Here is a 20,349-nt window from a genome sequence, read left to right as displayed (position 1 = left end):
CCGGCCACTCGGCCCAGCCCACCTTCCTGATGGGCCAGCTGTGTCCTGAGCCGGACACACACCTCCTTCACCAGCATCACCACAGCACAGCAATAAGTAGCTGAGTTTCCATGACAGTTTTTTTGCAAAATAAAAGGGATATTTCTAAATTTTTGACATGGTACAATTGCGATTGGCAGGTGTTTCCGTTGAATGGACTCACTTTGAGGAGGACGGAGATACAAAACATTTTGCCATAAATCTGCATTTCAATGTTGCTTGCTGTCAAGAATTGTTGTTAAATTTTTCTCTTTGATTATTTGTAAAAAAAAAACCATTATATTCCGTCTCCTCTGGTCAGTGAAGTGGTCACGTGACCCCGTACGTCATGTCCGCTGATGTGTAAATGCGAGAAGAGTTTCCATGACACTTGTGATATACCTCTATATGGATACGTGTGAAAAACCACCTCATGAGAGCGTCAAAACCTTTTAGTCATATTTGAGAGGTTTTTCCAAGTTGAGCTGTTTCCATCACCAGTTTTTTTATTGTCATATTTAAGTTTTGTGCAATGCTATGGGTCATGGAAACGCAGCTAGTGAGAATGAAAAAGCATTCAATAATTATTTAGGAATCAAGCAAAACGGTTCATGTTTTACCTGTGATCCTTTTCCCCCTGGATGGGATGCATCCCATTTTGTTTTTTCATTACCACTTGTACTTTGAGTTGTACTCTGCATGTTGAAGTTGAGGGCGACACGGTGGCGCAGTAGTTAGCGCTGCCGCCTCACAGCAAGAAGGTTGTGGGTTCGATTCCGGGGCCTGGGCCTGGGACCTTTCTGTGTGGAGTTTGCATGTTCTCCCTGTGTCTGCGTGTGTCTCTCCGGGTTCTCCGGCTTCCTCCCACACTCCAAAAACATGCATGTGAGGTCAATTGAACACTCTAAATTGTCTGTAGGTGTGCATGTGAGTGTGAATGGTTGTTTGTGTCTATGTGGCCCTGCGATGAACTGGCAACTTGTCCAGCGTGTCCCCTGCCTTTGCCCTATGACAGCTGGGAGAGGCTCCAGCAGACCCCCGTGACCCTGCATAGGAATAAGCAGGTATAGAAGATGGATGGATGAATGGAAGTTGAATTAAAGTGGAAATGAAAATCCACTTTGAGTTCTTTTGAGAACAGTTTTTCTTCAGATTTCTTTTGTGTGGGGGGTTATGAAACAGCTCTTATCCAGTTTATTGGATTCTTACTCTCTCAATTTTTGTTTTTGGTGCTGTTTTCAGTCTTTTCCGTAGTTTGAATCTTTGTTTATTTGATATTTGTCGTATCTTCATGTTTGCGTGTAATCACCTGAAAACTCTGGTGAAGTTGAGTCAAAATTTAGTTTAAGCCCGTGCTGAGTCTGCTGAGGCAATGTCATAACTTCAACAGACTCAACTCAAAATAAGTATGATAGGCCAGTAACATACCAAAAATATAAATAAATGACATTACTGGTACTGCCAATTATATTTTTATAACACTACATTTACAAACTGGTAAATTACCATTCAAGGTGCCTTTGAAGAAGCACAGATTCACTGATGTGTTTGTGTGGTAGGTACACTATATTACCAAAAGTATTTGTTCACCTGCCTTGACTCACATATGAACTTAAGTGCCATCCCATTCCTAACCTGTAGGGTTCAATATGATGTCGGTCCACCTTTTGCAGCTATTACAGCTTCAACTCTTCTGGGAAGGCTGTCCACAAGGTTGAGGAGTGTGTTTATGGGAATGTTTGACCATTCTTTCAAAAGCGCATTGGTGAGGTCACACACTGATGTTGGTGGAGAAGGCCTGGCTCTCAGTCTCCGCTCTAATTCATCCCAAAGGTGTTCTATCTGGTTCAGGTCAGGACTCTGTGCAGGCCATCCATGTCTTTATGGACCTTGCTTTGTGCACTGGTGCACAGTCATGTTGGAAGAGGAAGAGGCCCGCTCCAAACTGTTCCCACAAGGTTGGGAGCATGGAATTGTCCAAAATGTTTTGGTATCCTGAAGCATTCAAAGTTCCTTTCACTGGAACTAAGGGGCCAAGCCCGACTCCTGAAAAACGACCCCACACCATAATTCCTCCTCCACCAAATTTCACACTTGGCACAATGCAGTCCGTAATGTACCGTTCTCCTGGCAATCTCCAAACCCAGACTCGTCCATCAGATTGCCAGATGGAAAAGCGTGCTTCATCACTCCAGAGAACGCGTCTCCACTGCTCTATAGTCCAGTGGCGGCGTGCTTTACACCACTGCATCCGGCGCTTCGCATTGCACTTGGTGATGTATGGCTTGGATGCAGCTGCTCTGCCATGGAAACCCATTCCGTGAAGCTCTCTGCGTACTGTACTTGGGCTGATCTGAAGGCCACATGAAGTTTGGAGCTCTGCAGCAATTGACTGTGCAGAAAGTGGGCGACCTCTTTGCACTATGCGCCTGAGCATCCGCTGACCCCTCTCCCTCAGTTTATGTGGCCTACCACTTCATGGCTGAGTTGCTGTTGTTCCCAAACTCTTCCATTTTCTTATAATAAAGCTGACAGTTGACTGTGGAATATTTAGGAGCGAGGAAATTTCACGACTGGATTTGTTGCATGGGTGGCATCCTATGACAGTTCCACGCTGGAATTCACTGAGCTACTGAGAGCGACCCATTCTTTCACAAATGTTTGTCAAAACAGTCTGCATGCCGAGGTGCTTGATTTTATACACATGTGGCCAGGCCAAGTGATTAGGACACCTGATTCTGATCATTTGGATGGGTGAGCAAATACTTTTGGTAATATAGTGTATGTAGGGCACTTTGAGGATTTGTAAAACTTTGGATTCAGGCTGAATTACATTCCTTTTTTCACTTCCTGGTTATCACTGCCATATATTCCAGGGAGTTCAAATGTCCAGATGTGACCGAGAGTTTGATTCTTCTCAGCAGTGAATCCATCATCTCAGTGAACAGTGAACGTCTCTGTGATGATGCGTTCAGGGACTGAGCTGTGAGTCGTGACTCTTGCTGTCTCTTCTTCTCTCTTGCTCCAGATGTTGAGGAGGGTCAGTTGGTCCTGATGATGCAGTAGCAGCAGCAGCAGCAGCAGCAGCAGCAGCAGCAGCAGCAGCGGCGGCTCTGACTGGGCCACGGAGCTGAGAAACAGTGAGGAGGAGAGCGCCATCGAGTGGTGGCTGACAGAACAACAACAGGTGGAGAAGAGCGTGAGGGCTTCAGTGCTCTCAGATCAGCTCCACAAAATAAACACAACCGTCTTTAAAAGATCTTTTCTCGTAATTACGAGATCCTGGTGCCTTTTGTTTCAGTGAATGCAATGTGCTTCCTTAGCTTAGAGATAGGATCAAATAAAATAAAATAAACAATAACAAAAACATTTAATTTCAACTTAATGGGCAACCCTGTAGTAGTTTGAACATAATGATCAGTGTATACAAATGCAATATCTAGATACAAATTGAAAATATCGATGTGATTACACTAATATTGATCAATACCAACATTAGTATCAATATCATCGATATTTGGACTGATAAGTCCACCACTACCCCATGAGACAAGGAGCCACATATTCGAACAGCAAGAAATATGTAAAACTTGTAGGTTTGCTTAACAATGGGCATTTGCTGTTGTTATAAACTGTATGTAAAAAAACAAAAACAACAACAACAACAAGAAAAAAAAAACGAGAGTAACTGTAACCCTGACAGTAGTAGTAGTAGTAGTAGTAGGCAGAGTCAACTGCCTCAGACACCAGCAACCGGAAGCAGGAAGTGCCCCTAATTAGCTGCCACGAACTGAGCCACGGGGAACAATGCACTCTGCTGTTTTCAGATATTTGGTAAATCTGGTCGTGATGGAACGAGTCGGTGTGTCACTAGCTAGCCAACGAACCTCACTACATGTGACGTCACAGACTGACCCCACCCTTGGTCGGTCCTTCCTTTCGCGACCCTAAACGCCCCGCTCCCCCCCCCCTCTCTACCCTCTTTATTTTATCTTGACAGTCCCTGCTCCTCCTTCCTACTTGGTCGTGTTGAGGGCGGATCCGGGAATTATTGACTGTAAGTAAGTTTGGTTCAGTGAGTCACAACTTCAAAGCAGCGAGTCTCGCAGGAGGAAAAAGAAGAAGCGAAGGAGACTGTAACATTATTAAGCCAACATGCCTGAGGTAAAAAATCAACCAACTGCGTTTTTCCGAGTAAACTTAAATTTGTTTTCAGGAACGCCGCGTTACTGTACTTGTACTTTGTGGTTGCTTTTCACAAGATGTCAGGTAAAATGTAGCATTGCGTTTCGATTCACTTCGTTCCTTTGCGCCCGCAATCATCGATGCGTTGCAATCAATATTTTATGGGTTCGTTCAAAATAAGATTGCGCACGTTTTCAAACCGGATTCGTGTCGAGATCCAATGGCAACAGTGTGAATCCTGCCAGCCGCCGCTCCCTGAAAACTTTGCAGGCTGCCATGTGAATCAGGCCGTAAAGCAGCAGTCTGCGCAGAAAGTCCTTTATGTCGTGTTTTCGGCTCTTACTTACATTTATTGCGATATGTCCCGAGTGTTATGTTCCACCGTGAAAGCGGCTGTCAATGTTTCTTTATTTGAATCCGTGTCTGAAGTAACTTATTTTGTCTTTGTTAATGTCGCTAAAGATTGTCCAATATGGCATCACTCAGGCCACACTGGGCCTTTTATTGCAAGTTTCTCTTGTCTTTTTATTGTAACACACACAAAAAATAATGTTGTGGTGTTTCCTCTTTGGTAACTATAGACATGAATTTCCAATCACCCAAATTCAAGAACAGGAAAGCACAGAAATGATATATCTGATAAAAAAGCAACTGAGATAGTCGACAACCGGGACGCTTCTATTGTGTGAATATTTTTTGTGTGTTGGGAAGAAGGGCCTGTAAGAGCTTGTAGTCGCTGACTGACAGGGTGTGGTTGGTTGTGACAGAGCTGTTGGGCTGCATGCATGAAATAACCAGCCAGAGTGGCGCATGTTACACAAATGATCACACAGATGAAAGTTTCTACGCACAATCATTGAGTTACAAGGTGTTCTGCTCAACGCTTGAACCTGAACACACTCCAAGACTTTAGCCTTTTATTTAATGAATACTTTGCAACTTAATACTGAAGCGTTCACCCGACACATCTTGAGAGTGCTGTGTGTGTTACTTTTCTGTGTTAGGTTGTTTAATATTCATGCTTTGTGTGCACAGTATTCAGCCCTGGAGAACGCCATCAGCACACTTGTGTCTAAGTTCCACGGAGCCTCAGCTGATCAGGGTCCAGTGCTGAAGACTGACGAGTTCAAAGGCCTCCTGTCTTCTCAGATGCCCAACCTGGTGAAGGTAACGTTGAATCTCATCAGTCTGATTGCAGATTGAAACTCTCTCTCTCTCTCTCTCTCTCTCTCTCTCTCCCCCTCTCTCTCTCTTTCTCTCTCAATGGTACTAAGCATCAATTCAACTTTGAAATGAAAAATGCACCACAACAAACTTGACAAACTGGGACAGTTGTATTCGTTCATCAATATTAGATCATAAAGCTTCCATCCATCCACACAGTGAGAACATGCAAAGTCCACACGCGAAAGGCCACAGACTGCCGATCGAACCCGCAACCTTCTTGCTGTATAACTATATATTCTGTATACCATTTAATAATATTGTCATTATGATAATATAGTAATACAGTCACTATTTTGAGTTCATATCAGTTAAAGATGACAATAATACGGTTTGTTGTATCCACTCAAAACAAAGTGCACTCTAGATTCAAAAACTCAACACCTAATTCAGAATATCATTTGTAATAGCAGCGCAGCACAGTCAGGCTAACTGAGCATTAAGTGAGTGTATTGAAAGAATGGCAGGAAGTTAGCAGGCAATGCTAATTCTGAGAAGCGGTGTTTACTGCTGGTCGTCAGAAACAAGTGTGCAGTAAATTCACTGCATGGTTTTACAATAGGTGACACTGCTACGTACTGGCATGACATATTTATGCAGGCACACATAAAGTACCATGGTAAGTTTCATCATTACAGTGATTCAAAAAAATGGATTTATTTTATTTTATGTATTTATGTTGTGTGTATGTGTGAAGTCAAGAACGACTGGCTTTTTTGTGTTTTATTAAAACATCATTTTAGGAAAATGTATAATCAGTAACAGTAAGTTCAACTTAAAATGTCAGGAGATAAATGGATTCCTTATATCTTTAGTATTGACGTGTTCAGGATGTTGCCTTCAGGTGACGTTACTGTTAAAAATATGAAACAGACGGATGGAAACAATCTTCCATCTACATGAATCATTTTATTGATAACGACACCAAGACTGAGTGAAGTTTGTGGCATTTCATCCATGCAACTTTTCTCCTTCTTAGGTCTTTGAATCCAGATTGGACCCTTGAAACGTGCTTTAAAAAAACATTGCTGCTGAATTGTAAAATGAAGAAAGAATATGCTAACATGCAACAATTTCTTCTCTAGCACAGCCCAGAAAAAGTAAAACAGGCACTATATGGCCTGTAGGAATGTCAGAGATATCAAAAAATTAATGTTCTTCGCATCTAGACCCACAAATCACACAGTAATCCCCCCCCGGTACCAAAACCAATAAGACTGACATATTTTTCATTTCAAAATAAAAGATTTTGGCCCTCGTTCAAGCAATTCCTTCACTCAGCACATGTGAACGTTCTAACAGCGTCTCGGTTTAATTTCACAACATTCAAAGAGTTTGATTCTCAAATCCCTTCACACAATGCAAAGGCAGTGGATGAGACCAATGACATCATCACACATCACATGCAGAAGATTTATGTTTTTCCATGCTAAAAAAAATAAAAATAAAAATGAGTCGGGTTCCTTCATCAGTAATACGCACTGGGGTGTAAATGAGAGTCAGAGCGTAACAGCACAACTGCAGTATTTTCTGTATTTTCTTTTCTTGGCAGGTTGGAGGAGACGACATCCTGCGGAAGATGGGTGTCGCTGACGGTCAAAGCGTCTCCTTCTCGGACTTCTGGACCTTGATTCAGTCAGTAGCCACCTCACAGCATTCCATCCTGAGCGGACAGGGAGGCCCCTCCTGCAGCTGCATCCTGCTGTGACCAGTACGTCACTCAATCTTCATTATTACTAACTTTGTGCTCCCTAGAATTCCACTCAGTCAGTGTGTAACATGTCCGTGTCGTCTCTCCAGCAGGTGTTCCGCAGACTCCACAGGTCAACGTTGCTCTGAGCAGAAGTTGCTCCAGGAATATAGAATTGCTACAATTGCTACAATCAAAATGAGATCACAATCCTCCAGGTTTCCAAATTATTTCATCTCAGTTGTTTTTTCAGTACTGACATTATCCAGTGACACCACTGGTTTTTGAGAAAAAGTCAAATGCAATGAAAATTTTGTACATTTTGGTCAAGCTAATTTTAAAATACCTATTTATCTCCATGTTGTAAAATGTTACACAACCGTTTTTGTTGCCAGTTACGGTTTAAATTTCACCGTTTTTGCAGAAGGGCTGAGCGTGTGCATGTGCATGTGTGTTGGTTTTTGTTTCTAATCCTGAACATGTTATTATCTGGACTAAAGGCACAACATGTTATGAATCATTGTCCCATCATAGATGTCTGCTATTAATCACAATACATTAAAAAGCTTTACTTCCTGTGATCCTGCATTTTCTATGTCTTTCTGTTTTGTAATCCTGCCGAGTCATGTCTCTGACACCTTCATTGCAACAAGTAGAAAAGTACAATAAAGTTGTTGAAGCACTTTGTGAATTGTGTCTTTGGTCCCAAGTTCTTCTGCTCACCATAGAAGAGATGTAGAAATCTTCAAATCCACGCTGTTCACAATCAAGAAGGCACTAAAAGCAGAGCCTCATTGCCGCTTATTGGCCGGTACAGTCATATAGAAAACACATTGACCCGGTCTGGCCTGCTGCCACCTAGTGGAGTCATGGTGTGAGCACGGTGGCCACCGTGGTGAGGGCCTCCACGCCGCTACAGCACATTCACTTCCTGTCGAGGAATGTTCAATCACATTTTTTGGTTGACTACAGCAGATATTTGTCTCCTCCAGTCTTTGCACACAAGCGACAGCATTTGCAAAGTAAAAAATAATTGTGCAAAAAATTTGCACCTCAATTTTGTTTTCAAAACATTTCTAAATGCCAGAACAAGAAGGAAAAGTCTCGACTGGCAGATGAATTGTAAAGTTGAGAGACTCAGGTCCCTTTTACACTTTGCAATAAATAACTTGTTGTAAATCTGCTGCTGTTCAAATATCAAACACACACCACAGGGTCGAAAAAAAACACAATTTATTAATTAATAATGTATTATTGAAATACAACAACTGTTTGTGAATTGCATAATGCAGCAAAACCAGAGAAGAAATGCTGGAATGGAAATTGGAATCTACACCAACATGAACCAGTTTGTAAATGAGAAGCGACGATTGGCTGAAGGCTGAGCACCGAGTCAAGCTGCTGTCAAAGCTTCTCTGGGAATCCCTCCCAACACACACACACACACACACACACACACACACACACACACACACACACACACACACACACACACACACACACACACACACACACACACACACACGGAGCTCAGTTCTTCTTGGCCTTTGGCGAGTCGTACTTCCTCTTGCTGGAGTACCACAGCAGCAGCGGGATGCCGATGGACGGCAGGGTCATCACTCCGAAGGCGCTCCAGTCCAGCTGCAGGCAGGAAGACAAGCAGGAGCAAGGAAGATGGAGAGATTCACGTCAGCAAAGAGTCCTTACAGACAGAAAAACTACACATGTTTGACATGATGAACAAAGCTCATAAATTTAAAATAAAAAATAAAACATTTTAAAAATTGAAATACTTGATGTGCTTTGATTGGTCACAGATTGTTGCACATGTTTCACTTGTTCCGAACAAACTGTAATCAATGCTTGCACAGGCATGAAGACAAAGACAAATAATAATAATATGGATTATTAATGTGCTTTGATTGTTCCATACCAGGAGTCACCAACACCAGGTCGCCCCCTAGAGACCACAAGAGTCGCCCCTGCTCTAAAAATAGCTCAACTCTGTCTCATGTGTAATTCTATCCTGTAGCTCTATCGTAATTCCCTTGAAGTAGATGAAGTACAGGTCTTCCTTGAAGTCGACGTTCTCAACCTCAATGGGACCTTCACAGTTAAATAAAGGTTCAATAAAATAATAGTAATAATAATAATAATAATGCACTACTCACATAGTGTGGTGAGAAGCGTCGGTCAAACTCCCTCTGAGCCAGGATGCCTCCCTGGCCGGGGGCGCTGGTGTAGCCCACCTTCACACACAAAACACCCAGTGAGTCCTCATTCATACACATTTCCCATCAGTGAGTCCTACAACAACCATAGTGAAAGTGCACACCATGACTTGTCCTCCCTCCTGGGCCAAGTAGCTGACAGAGGCCGAGGTGAAGTTGAAGTAACCGGCTTTTAGGGGGCGCAGCACCACCGTGTGCGAGACGTTGCTGGCTCTGGTGATTCCAGGTTAAGGGGTATAATGACGTCAGAAGGATCAGTGTGTTTCATTCAGCACATTAACACGCACACACACAGCAGAGCCACAGCTGGAGGGAAGAGGCTCCTCTCCCGCTGGACAAGACTTCATCTCGCAGCATCGACTTCCAACCGGGACCAAAGGCTTCATGCAGGTGAAGACGAGGTCAGTCGTTCTGAAAATAATGTCGGCTTAACGACGGGAAGGAGCATCTTCCTAAATCAGGTGGAGTGCTTTCTTAAAAATGATTCACGGAACTTGCACAGCCTATTGTAAATAAAAGGACAAAATGACAGAATGAAATGAGGTTGACTTTTACGTCACTGCAACTTTAAACGCAGTACGTTCAGCTTCTACTGCGGAATCTCAACAAATTTCACACACGGCGGCCTTAGAAGACAACACTAATCCAACAACTGGCTGTCAAAGAGGACGTTTCTGTTCAAGGATACGGAGCGATGCGATCCCACTTCACATTCAACATCCCCGAGACGATTCCGAAGTCCTCCGGTGGGAAAGAATCATCGGAAAGTTCCACTTCCAAAGCTGCGCTGTAGACGACAAGAAGGTGACACGCATGTGTAAATATCACTTTTAAAGGAGTATTAAAAACAGTCAAAATTAGCCACATTAAAAATACATTTTAGTATTTCAAGAACCAGCGACTACACAAATGCTTAAATACTAACAGGGAAGTTGCTTCCTCTGCGTCTGTACGGACTTTTGACTTTAAAGGACGCATAAAATGAATCACTGTATGTGGAGGAAGCAACTATATTCTGTTTACCACTGTGTTTAAGCTGATCAGAAACCAGAAATCAAACTAATGCTGCTTCTTCTTCTTCTTCAGTTTTAGCTTTTCAATCAAGTTGGAAACTTATGAGCAGCGTTCCTCACGCAATGAGCTACAATATTTATAGTGCAACACACATAAAAAGTTGAGATAAAATATTTGTACCTCTTCTCAAAAGTGATCTTGAGGATTCAAAATGGTAAACAATAAAAAATAATGAATGGAGGACAATGAAGACCGCTGCTCTAAGGTGAGGAGACGCTGTGCCGTTCTTTCCATTGACCTGAAAGCTTTGCTCTCATTCTGTTCATAGTTTGAACAGGGAGATAAACATGAAAATGAATTCAGCTTTCTCATATTGATAATATATCCATGCCAATTAATATTAGAAGCTGCCCTTGGTATTGTTGCCCTGTCCCAGTATTAACTTGGAGTAGGGTCAGAACCAAATCTTACAGTATCACACACCACTAGTGTTGGCAGTTTCACACTCGACTACTCAAACAATGAAAACATGTGAACCTTAAAGTTTTTGGACACCAGCATCCACCTGCTAGCAAGCTTCTAATTCTACTACTCATCTACTGCGATTGAGGACTCATCTGAACAAACACCTGAGTGGGTCACAGGCTTCATAATGTTGAAAATCTGCATGGCAATGCTGCATGCATCACTGTACTAGCATTTTTATTTATTTTTTTACTTATTCTATTGTTTTATTTGTAATTCAGGGAAAACACAGGAGGGAGGCCAGGCTGAAAACTGGAAAGCTAATTGTCATTACAATGGTGACACTGTTTGACAATGGTTTGACACTGGTCAAACACTGATCTGTGAGGACAGCAGCTAAAGCTGCAGCCCACTACTGTACATTTAGGTCTATTTTATCGTATAATAACTAAACGGTCCAAGGTCAGATGACCTCTTGACCCTCTGGAGTCGGGACCTGCTCCAAGTTTCTTCCCACAGGGTTTTTTTTTTCCTGCCCACCGTCGCCACCTGCTGCTCTGGAGGGCCTCTGATTGTGCAAAGCTGCTTTGAGACGCCTTTTGTTGTTATTTAGCACTGTCCAAAAAAAAAAAAGCTGATTGATTGATTGAGTGATTGATTGATTGATTGGGGTCCTGACCTGGATCCCACATTGTAGATGTTGTACTGCAGGGTGAGGTCACGGCCCTCCACAGCGTAGCGGTTCAGCAGAGACTTGGAGGCCAGCAGTCGGGCTCCGTCTTCTGCTGAGCCCAGAGCCAGTAGAGCCACGAGCAAACACACATGCAGCACGGTCCTCATCTGGAACAACATCAAATATATATTCATTAGATGGTCAAGTACATATTGGGTACGACAGCACCTGGTCCGAGAGACCCCAAATACTTGATAATGTAAAGAATCTGGAGTTTCCACAATAGACCAGTTTGACGGATTTGAAATCAAAGTTTAACATTCATTAGAAAACCTATTTTACACACACACACACACACACACACACACACACACACACACACACACACACACACACACACACACACACAGTGGGTTATTAACTCAGGTTAAAGATCCGTTTGCAGTCAACTCTTCAGTTCCATATCAATGTATTTAAAGTCAACTGTCCTGCCGTGCAGAAAGCCGAAAATCAGCAGTTTATCGAGAGAGAAAAGAAACCACAGTACGTGGTTCATGTACATGTTCAGTACGTGAACGCAACACGATATCTTGCATTTAAGAAGGGGGGAAACATAGTGTTTGGCGATGCTTACGTGTCCCAATTGGAAGCATGTCGAGGTTTAGACGATCACACACTAAATGCCAAAGACGCCAAGCTTTCGACTAAAGTTACAGTAAAGCGGGTCAAAGGCAGTTAGTCGATCATATTTTAAAACGGCTTTGAGGTCTGTTAAAGCAAGCGAACAAAGCAAACAAACAGACACGGTTACCTTCTTGTTTCCAGTGGGCCAGTAGACGTCGAAAAGACAGCGGCTCTCGCTCACAGGCTACAAGCTGCCGTTTCAATGACGTGGACATGTCGTTTGTTCCACCAGTGCGGCCGCTGGTCGAGCGCCCCCCAGTGGCTGGGAGGGTGTCAGCCATTAGCAAAGGCGACGCTCTCAGGCACGGGAGGGCAAACTTGTCGTGGGTCACAATGTGCCACAGGCGTGTAGCGGAGCAGCAGCAGATGGATGGAGTGTTTTGGCGAGCCACCTCATAAGGAGGAATCAATCTATCATGGGATATGTAGAAAACATGTTGCTTTAATGTCAATTGAAAATGAACCGAAGTGTTACAACAAAATCAATGAAGCCCCACCGTATTTAGGTCTTTATTGAAACGCTGGAAGAAATGGGTGAAAATACGGCTATTTTATGGCTCATTATCTGCGTTTCATTGAACCCTAGAATTGCACAAAACTTAAATATCGCAATAAATAAAAAAAACAACTGGTAATGGAAACACCAAAACTTCGAAAAACCTCTCAAATATCACTAAAAGATTCAGATTCCAATAAATATCGTAAAGTTGATTGTAAAATACAAACAACAAACAATTATTGTGACGCATAAATCTAGTAATAATATATTTTGGTGTGACAGCGATTGTATTGTTTTGTTGTAAATGTATTTTTCAAAGTCTCCAGAATATACAGTATGTGTAATTGTCTCCAACTCATTTCCACAGAAGGTGCATTTGTCATCCAATTTGCTGATATCAGAGATTGCACGATTACAGTGATGTATGTTGTGCAGTATTTTTTAATTGCTGTTCTCTTATTGCTTTATTTGAAATGCAAAACTGAAAGAGGGACAACCAATTAAGTATTCTGCCAATTTATATCGCCTAAGACTGAAAACCAGGAAAAAAGATCCTTTAGGTGAGATCCTAGTATAGCTTTGCAGTGTTCTCTGATTGTGTTTATTAGTACATTTTCTATCATGTAAATCAATCCTTTAATCTTGAGCAAAGGTAACTGAACCTATATTGGGACATAAAATATAGACAATGTTTTTCTGTTTTAATATTAAGGCGTATTTCACCCACGACCAGCCAATCATCTCTGTTGTTACAGCCGAAACGGAATATAATCGACCAAATCGTGTTGTTTTTGGGGGTGGACCGGTCATATTGTGTCGGTTCAGGACTTAAGACATTAGTGTTGCTAGAACCGCCGCAAGAGGGCGTCAGTTGTTAGTGTTATCAGTAACAGTCGTGGACGTTGTCAGTATAATAATTACGTCCATAGTCAGCACCAACTCCTAGGTTTGAGGTTTGAGGCTAACTCCGCCTACTTTCTGGTTACGTCATTTCTAGAATCTACGGATTCCAAATTTGGACAAATGTCACGTACACGGAAATACTCACGTTGACGAGAAATCGCACCATTTAAGTTACATTTTAACCGAAGTGTACAAAGCTACGTAGACAAATTACACACTCCAAGGTTTAAGGGTACCTCCACTTAAATGATGATGTTTATATTACAGGAGTAGTTCAGATGGCAGTTAAGATTAAGATATAATGTTCATAGTTATAGTTATAATATAGTTAAATAGTTAAAAAAAAAATTCTGGACTTTGGAAAACTATCTAACATTATTTTTTATGTCATTTATTATTATAGTTTTATTTTAATTATTCTAATTAAATAACAAGATCTAGAAAACGTGAGTCTTAAGAAGTTGAACAAGTAAACAGTGCATCAAGTGATTGTCAAGAACGTGTATTTCTTGAATATTTCTTTATTTCAAATTCATTTTCTGAATATAGCAATAATATCAAGGTACAAATCAGAAAGAAAACTCAACAAGAACAAAAAGTGAAGAGAAAACATTTCCAGTGCTTGATATTCAGAGTGTAATAAGTGATGGTTTCTTTCTTTCTTTTATTCATTCTGTTTTGCACTTGTGATTAAATTAAATTCATAAAGCACAGCCTCCTTTTCTGGCTCAGAGCTCAGACTTCAAGAGCTTCTTGGCCTTCTTCATGTTGCTCAACACTAAGATAAAACAAGAGAACATTTTAATTTTCCAGTCTGTGGTCCATTCAGACAAAGTGCAAATTATTGCAAAGTTGTGTTACTGTGTCACTTACAGAGTTTGTTGTCACTGGGTTCGTAAGCGTACATCCGGTTAGAGTAGCGGCCATTGATGTCGGCCCTCACTGTCATGGCGGGGTCTGTATGACAATGAACAATGTTAGTGTGTAGGACCAAAATCCAGTCTGGATGCAACCACCCAATGTGAATTTTGACTGCTTGATGTGACAAATGCTATATTTTCTCCATTGTTTTAGCTGCACTGACAAAAAAAACTAAAATAAAAACTAAAATAAAAGGCTAACTTTAACCGTCTATCAAGGTTACTACATTTTTCTCTGCTGGCACTGAGGCTCAGCCTTTCTTGGCCTTTCCCTCGTACATTAAATTCCGTGCAAACAGCAAAGCAAAACCCTATGTAGTTTGAATCTCCCTCACACTAAGACAGGGGTGGGCAAACTGTTTGACTGGTGGGACCACAGTGGGTTCTACAGTGTGCCAGAGGGGGGTAGCGGAGCTGCAGCAGATGTGTGTTTTGGTGAGCCACCTCATAGGAGGAAACAATCTATCATGGGGTATGTAGAAAACATGTTGCTTTAAGGGCAATGTAAAAAGGTTGCAAGCAAATCAGTGTCTTTAAAGCCCCACTGTGTTTAGATCTTTATTGAAATGACTGTGAAAACACTGGAAACATGGAGGAAATACAGCTGTTTGATGACTGACTGACTATCAATATAATTTCTTCAAGTTCGGCGGGCCAGCTTATGGCCCCCAGGCCGTAGTTTGCCCATGCCTGATCTAAGACAACTAGAGGAATTTCCAGCACTCCCATGAATGAGTGAACCCTGATGGAATGAATGGATCATATGTATCATCAATGTGTTTAACCGCAATATCCTTCTGACGACACCACAAACACAACATCATTATACTCTCACAATAGCCTTATATTCAAGTTGTGCCCTCATAACCTTTTGAATCATCTCTAACTCAAGACTTATTAACTATAAATGCCTAATTTCTGACATACTTCAACTGACATACTTCAACAGCATAAGATTTAAATCACTGATTTGGTCCAATGCAAATGGACTGCACTTATATAGATCGCGCTTTTCCAGCACCTTCACGATACCCCAAAGCGCTTTACACACGTTCATACACCAATGGGTGGCTGCTGCCATGCAAGGCACTGCCTAGCCCCATTGGGAGCAATTTAGGGTTAAGTGTCTTGCCCAAGGACACGACGGACTAGAATGGAGCGGGATTCGAACCGCCAACCTTTCAGTCATTGGACAACCCACTCTACCTCCTGAGCCACAGTCGCCCAAATGAATACCATGCACAACAAATGTGCTAGAAAAAAAAAATCAGGTCTCGAGGTACTGTAGATACTGAAAATACAATTTTACCACTTGGTAGTGCACTAGTCAAGTATAGTGGTGAATGTTTGACCCAGCAGCCAGTTGCTGCTGCTGAGATGTGCTCCTTCAAAAGGCTTGTCATCACATCATCTTACGTTGACAGAGTGAGTGCAACATCAACAGGTAACAAGTTAGACGAAAGGCTCTTACCAACAAAGAGGATCCTGGGAACATACTGTCCATCAGGTGAGAGATGACTGTCGGTAGTTTCATACTGAAAATTAGAAAATATTTGTCAATTCTTTGGCTCGAAAACAAGATTAGCAACTGTGAATAAATATAATTGGTTTTTAGTTTACATGATTGCAAAAAGTTTGACCAAATATGCAAGAACAAGTGTGATCATTCATTTTGGATATGGGTGTCAAACTCTGGCCCGCAGGCCAAATTTGGCCCGCAGTGTAATTGTTATTGGCCTGCAAGGCAATATTTAATGACTACGAGAGTTTTTTTTAATTTGAAATTCGATTTAGCATGTGTGCAATATGCAGTTATTTATTGTATTTATTAAAGCAAAACTTATTTGGCTCCATATTAAAAGATTCTCTGTTCAATCTGGACGAAGATTTTTTCAATAACTATCAACAAAGTTGTAAATTTTGTCTCCACTGTGTGTTCGTGTCGATTCTGGAGTGAAAAAGCAATTCGCAGCACTTACCATCAGATTCAAAACGACAAAATCCTCATCAAGAGTTCTCTGGATCTCGTTATCCTCAGCAAAAGCCTTCTTCAGGCCTGCAGATGAAAGAGCCACTTAATTCCACAGCTCAGTCATTAGACGTGTGAAAATACTGATCGGCAAATCAGTCAGTCAAGCTGCAATGTTCTGAAATGAACTGTATATTCTGCTAAGAACAGCTCTTATTCTTGAGACATTTACCCTGGCTGTGTGGACAGTCGTCGAGGTGGAAGACGACCATCAGAGGCTTGTTTCTGAAACACAAAAACAACCACACTTGAGCGCTTCACACTCATCAGCCATGACAATGACGATGTTTCCATGCACGGCTTCATCAAGCTATGCTCAAAATTCGTTTTTCTCGTCTAATCCGACTTCTCTCCTTGTCCCAGTTTACATGCAGCTGAGAAAATCCAATTATTGACGGGAATGTGTCCTCCTCCACAACACTAGGGGGCGATATGAGTCTTTTCAGTGTGTTCATTTCATGACACAATAACAAAACGACTGGATTGCGATACAACACCGGTGTAATGTCCGTACTGGTCTTCAATTGAGCGGGTTTCCTTACCGAACAGCTGCACCGTCAGCGGATTGGTCACAAATTCATAACAAACATATTACTGGTGATTTTAAAGTTGCAGGCCACATCTGCCACAGAGAATATACTCTTGTAAGTGTTAAAAGAGTGCTACGTACTAGTGGCCTTAAAAAAGGAGGAAATATGATGGACGCAAATTTGCTTTGAGCTGGACTTCATTTCACCCCAATAAAAAACTAAAGTAAAAGTAAAAGCGAAAAGTTAACGATGTCAACCAGCAAAGCAGCGGCAGGTGGAGTGACGTCTCACCTGGACCTGGACCAGTAGAGGGCCTCCTCATACGTCTGCGCCCAGATCAGCTGATCCCCCCAACCTGCACTCACAAAGGGCATCATTCAAACCAGGATGAGTAATCTGGGTTTCTTTTTGAAAGATTTCCCCTGCAAAGCCTTTGGCTGGCTTCTTTCAGCCGGCGACAATGATGAGATGATGTGGACGCACCTCTGGAGAGAGTCTGAGGGATCCTCTTCCCTCCCTTCGGCACGTACTTGCCAAAAGCAGACGAAACCGACACAAAAATCAGAAGAAGTGACAAGGCTGCCTTGTTCATCCTTTCCTCGGCAGAGATTGTGGTGCAAAAGGAAAAAAGAAGAAAAGTTATTTACAGGAAGAAATAAAACATTAAATCAAATTAAATTAAATTAAATTAAATTAAATTAAATTAATAAAAACATTTAAATGAGTCATAATGTCAACATTGGATCAGTATTGATCCAATCAATATTTGTCAATATTTTTCCGCTCTCAACACTGTCTTTTTGCCTACAAAAGTATTTATCTTCACAACTGTTTGTTGTTTGTCCCACTCTGTTATCCTGATAAACTGGCAGCTTGTCCAGTGTGTGACTTCTGTAACTGTCTTTCCCTTTGCCTCCAGTCAGATCTATTTCATCTTATGCCTGTAATCATGACAACTTACGCAAATGTTATTTAAAAATGGTTATTTCTCAGCTGGATTACCAGGCAGGCTGACTACACACGAGACTACACACAGGATGTCACACAGGGTTGCGGTGAGCACACACACACACACACACACACACACACACACACACACACACACACACACACACACACACACACACACAGTGAAGCATGATTGAAGCTAGAGTCAACAAGCTGCTCACCTGTCGGTCTACCTGCGGTGCTGAGCGGAGAAGTTAAAAGGACGCAGGCTTCCAGGATCTGCTCCACCTCAACACACACTCTGCTCCTTTTAAACAGTCGTAGCCCTGGAAGCAGCCAGCAAGCTAGTCAGCCAACCAGCGCCTCCCCCCACCTCCCACCCACCCCCCACCCACCTGCACTGTGACGGAACGCACTTATTTGGGAAAGGAGAGGCCCGTCCATTTGATTTTCCAACGGCAATGAGACAATTATGTGACACAATAGAAAGAAAACGCGTTGTAACTGCAAATAGAAAATGTTGTGCAGAGCCTCAATTACGTCGTTTGCAGTATTAGATTTCTTTGTCCATGTGTAGTTTGGTCAAATGTCCATGAATCACAGCTTCCAGCCTCATTGCTGAAGTAGTTTTCACCTTATGTTGCTTGGAGGGGGTGGGGGGGGTCGCATCACTAATAATTAATCTGACTGATATCTTCTGAGGACGACACGGTGGTGTCAGCGCTGCCTCACAGCTAGAAGGTTGTGGGTTTGATTCCTGGGGTCTCCTGGTACCTTTCTGTATAGAGTTTTCATGTTCTCCCTGCTGGTTCTCCAGGTTCTCCATATGTCTGCTGGGTTCTCTCCATGTTCTCCTGCTTCTTTCCACAAAAACATGCATGTGAGGTGAATTGTCCGTAGGTGTCTGTGTGTGTGAGTGTGAGTGGTTGTTTGTCTCTGTGTGCCCCTGATAAAGTGGCCACTGGTCACCCAGTGACAGCTGGGAGAGGCTCCAGCAGATCCCCGAGACCGTGAGCCCTGGAAGAAGCAGGCATTGAAAATGGATGGATGGATGGGTGTTTTCTGAAAAAGCAGACAAAGCAGACGCAAAAATCCGAAGAAGTGACGCTGCTGCTTTGTCGTACTGAAAAAAACGTCCCACATTCCAGCAGCAGCAGCTGCTGGCTTCACTGGAAAGCAGCAGCATTTCAACACTCACTGCACACTTTGTCCCACTTTACCGTGCAAGATGTAACGTCATGCCCGTGTGGTGTTGTACGTCGTGTGTTCATGTGAGACCGCGCTCGCAGCTCAGGCATGAACCGTACAATGGCATCACGGAGCAGGCACGGATTGACAAAGTGTGGGTGCGTTCGCTCAGTGACCACCGGCAGAACGTTGAGGAGAGCAGCGAGACAAACGGTGGCTCTCCTGTTCTGGATCTCACAGGCTGGACTGCAGAGCTGATTCCAGCTGTGATGATTGCAGGAGAGCGTGAACAATAGAGAGTCCTTCAGGATACACAACTGAACCAAGCACCTGCTTCAGAATATCTATCTATCTGTCTATCTATCTATCTATCTATCTATGTATATATATATATATATACATATATATATATATATATATATATATATATATATATATACATATACATAAATAAATACACACACGTGTGTGTGTATATATATATATGCATATATATATATATATATATACATATATATACATATTAGGGATGAACCGATACCAATACCACAATTGAGTATCAGTACAAATACAGGGATTAAGTACTCTACTCGTACTTGTGAAGTACATGCAGATACCACGATACCGATAGCATGTTGTATATATATGTGTACATTTTGTTTAATTTGTGTTTGTTACTGCAGTGAAACTGAGGAAAGTTGCTCAAATAACTGAAAATCTGTGGAAAACTCCAAAAAATCTAAGTAATTCTATAATGTGTGATGACTTTATGAAGTATCGGTATCGGTGAGTACCAAAATGCAAGGGTCGGTGCATCCCTTATACATATGTATTAAATCTATATGCATATATACTTATATACATACATACATACATACTCCAAAGTTAGGCTTCTAGTTGAGCACATGTGATCGACCTAACAACAGATCGGGCTCAGTGAACAGTTGCTAGAAGTGCTGCTGTCTTCCAAGCAGGATGTCGGAATGCTGAGGTGTCCTTCAGTCACTGCCACTCTCCTACAGCCTTTCGCTCCGTAAACGCCGCACTCTTGAGTTTGTATTGTCACAGCACAATGGTCAATATTTGCATTTGGAGGGAGTGTGAAATGTTATTAACGTTTCACATTCAGCACCTGCACTCAGCCCTGC

General features: G+C 42.2%; 3 protein-coding genes across 5 annotated transcripts; 1 reads left to right on the top strand and 2 right to left on the bottom strand.

Annotated features, from left to right (window-relative positions):
• Nucleotides 1-4,018: 4,018 nt before the first annotated feature.
• On the top strand, nt 4,019-7,808 carry s100v2 (S100 calcium binding protein V2). Of its 2 annotated transcripts, none has more exons than XM_076051648.1 (4): nt 4,019-4,182; nt 5,239-5,370; nt 6,980-7,138; nt 7,231-7,808. In XM_076051648.1, the coding sequence occupies exons 1-3, from the start codon at nt 4,174-4,176 to the stop codon at nt 7,133-7,135; spliced, it is 297 nt and encodes a 98-aa protein (XP_075907763.1). In that variant the 5' UTR covers nt 4,019-4,173; the 3' UTR covers nt 7,136-7,138; nt 7,231-7,808. The 2 variants fall into 2 exon arrangements, with proteins under 2 accessions (XP_075907763.1, XP_075907762.1); XM_076051647.1 differs by having other exon boundaries at nt 4,020-4,182; nt 7,228-7,808.
• A 525-nt stretch (nt 7,809-8,333) lies between these two features.
• Nucleotides 8,334-12,468, bottom strand: ssr2 (signal sequence receptor, beta). The gene is made up of 6 exons (XM_076051646.1): nt 12,312-12,468; nt 11,507-11,667; nt 10,037-10,135; nt 9,453-9,561; nt 9,289-9,366; nt 8,334-8,758 (listed from the first exon to the last, which is right to left on the bottom strand). The coding sequence occupies exons 2-6, from the start codon at nt 11,665-11,667 to the stop codon at nt 8,648-8,650; spliced, it is 558 nt and encodes a 185-aa protein (XP_075907761.1). The 5' UTR covers nt 12,312-12,468; the 3' UTR covers nt 8,334-8,647.
• Nucleotides 12,469-14,091: 1,623 nt separating this feature from the next.
• agr2 (anterior gradient 2) lies at nt 14,092-18,373 on the bottom strand. 2 transcript variants are annotated; one of them, XM_076051644.1, is made up of 8 exons: nt 18,235-18,373; nt 17,549-17,658; nt 17,357-17,420; nt 16,708-16,760; nt 16,486-16,562; nt 15,978-16,041; nt 14,460-14,543; nt 14,092-14,364 (listed from the first exon to the last, which is right to left on the bottom strand). In XM_076051644.1, the coding sequence occupies exons 2-8, from the start codon at nt 17,655-17,657 to the stop codon at nt 14,315-14,317; spliced, it is 501 nt and encodes a 166-aa protein (XP_075907759.1). In that variant the 5' UTR covers nt 17,658; nt 18,235-18,373; the 3' UTR covers nt 14,092-14,314. The 2 variants fall into 2 exon arrangements, with proteins under 2 accessions (XP_075907759.1, XP_075907760.1); XM_076051645.1 differs by having other exon boundaries at nt 17,549-17,663; nt 18,235-18,324.
• Nucleotides 18,374-20,349: the final 1,976 nt, after the last annotated feature.

This window comes from Nelusetta ayraudi, unplaced genomic scaffold, assembly GCF_046127955.1.
Source record: "Nelusetta ayraudi isolate G7.1 ecotype Tasmania unplaced genomic scaffold, CSIRO-AGI_Nayr_v1 ptg000135l, whole genome shotgun sequence".
Taxonomy (NCBI): Eukaryota; Metazoa; Chordata; class Actinopteri; order Tetraodontiformes; family Monacanthidae; genus Nelusetta; species Nelusetta ayraudi.
The sequence above is the reverse complement of the archived record's forward strand: the minus strand, read 5'-3'. Positions and strand labels throughout refer to the sequence as shown.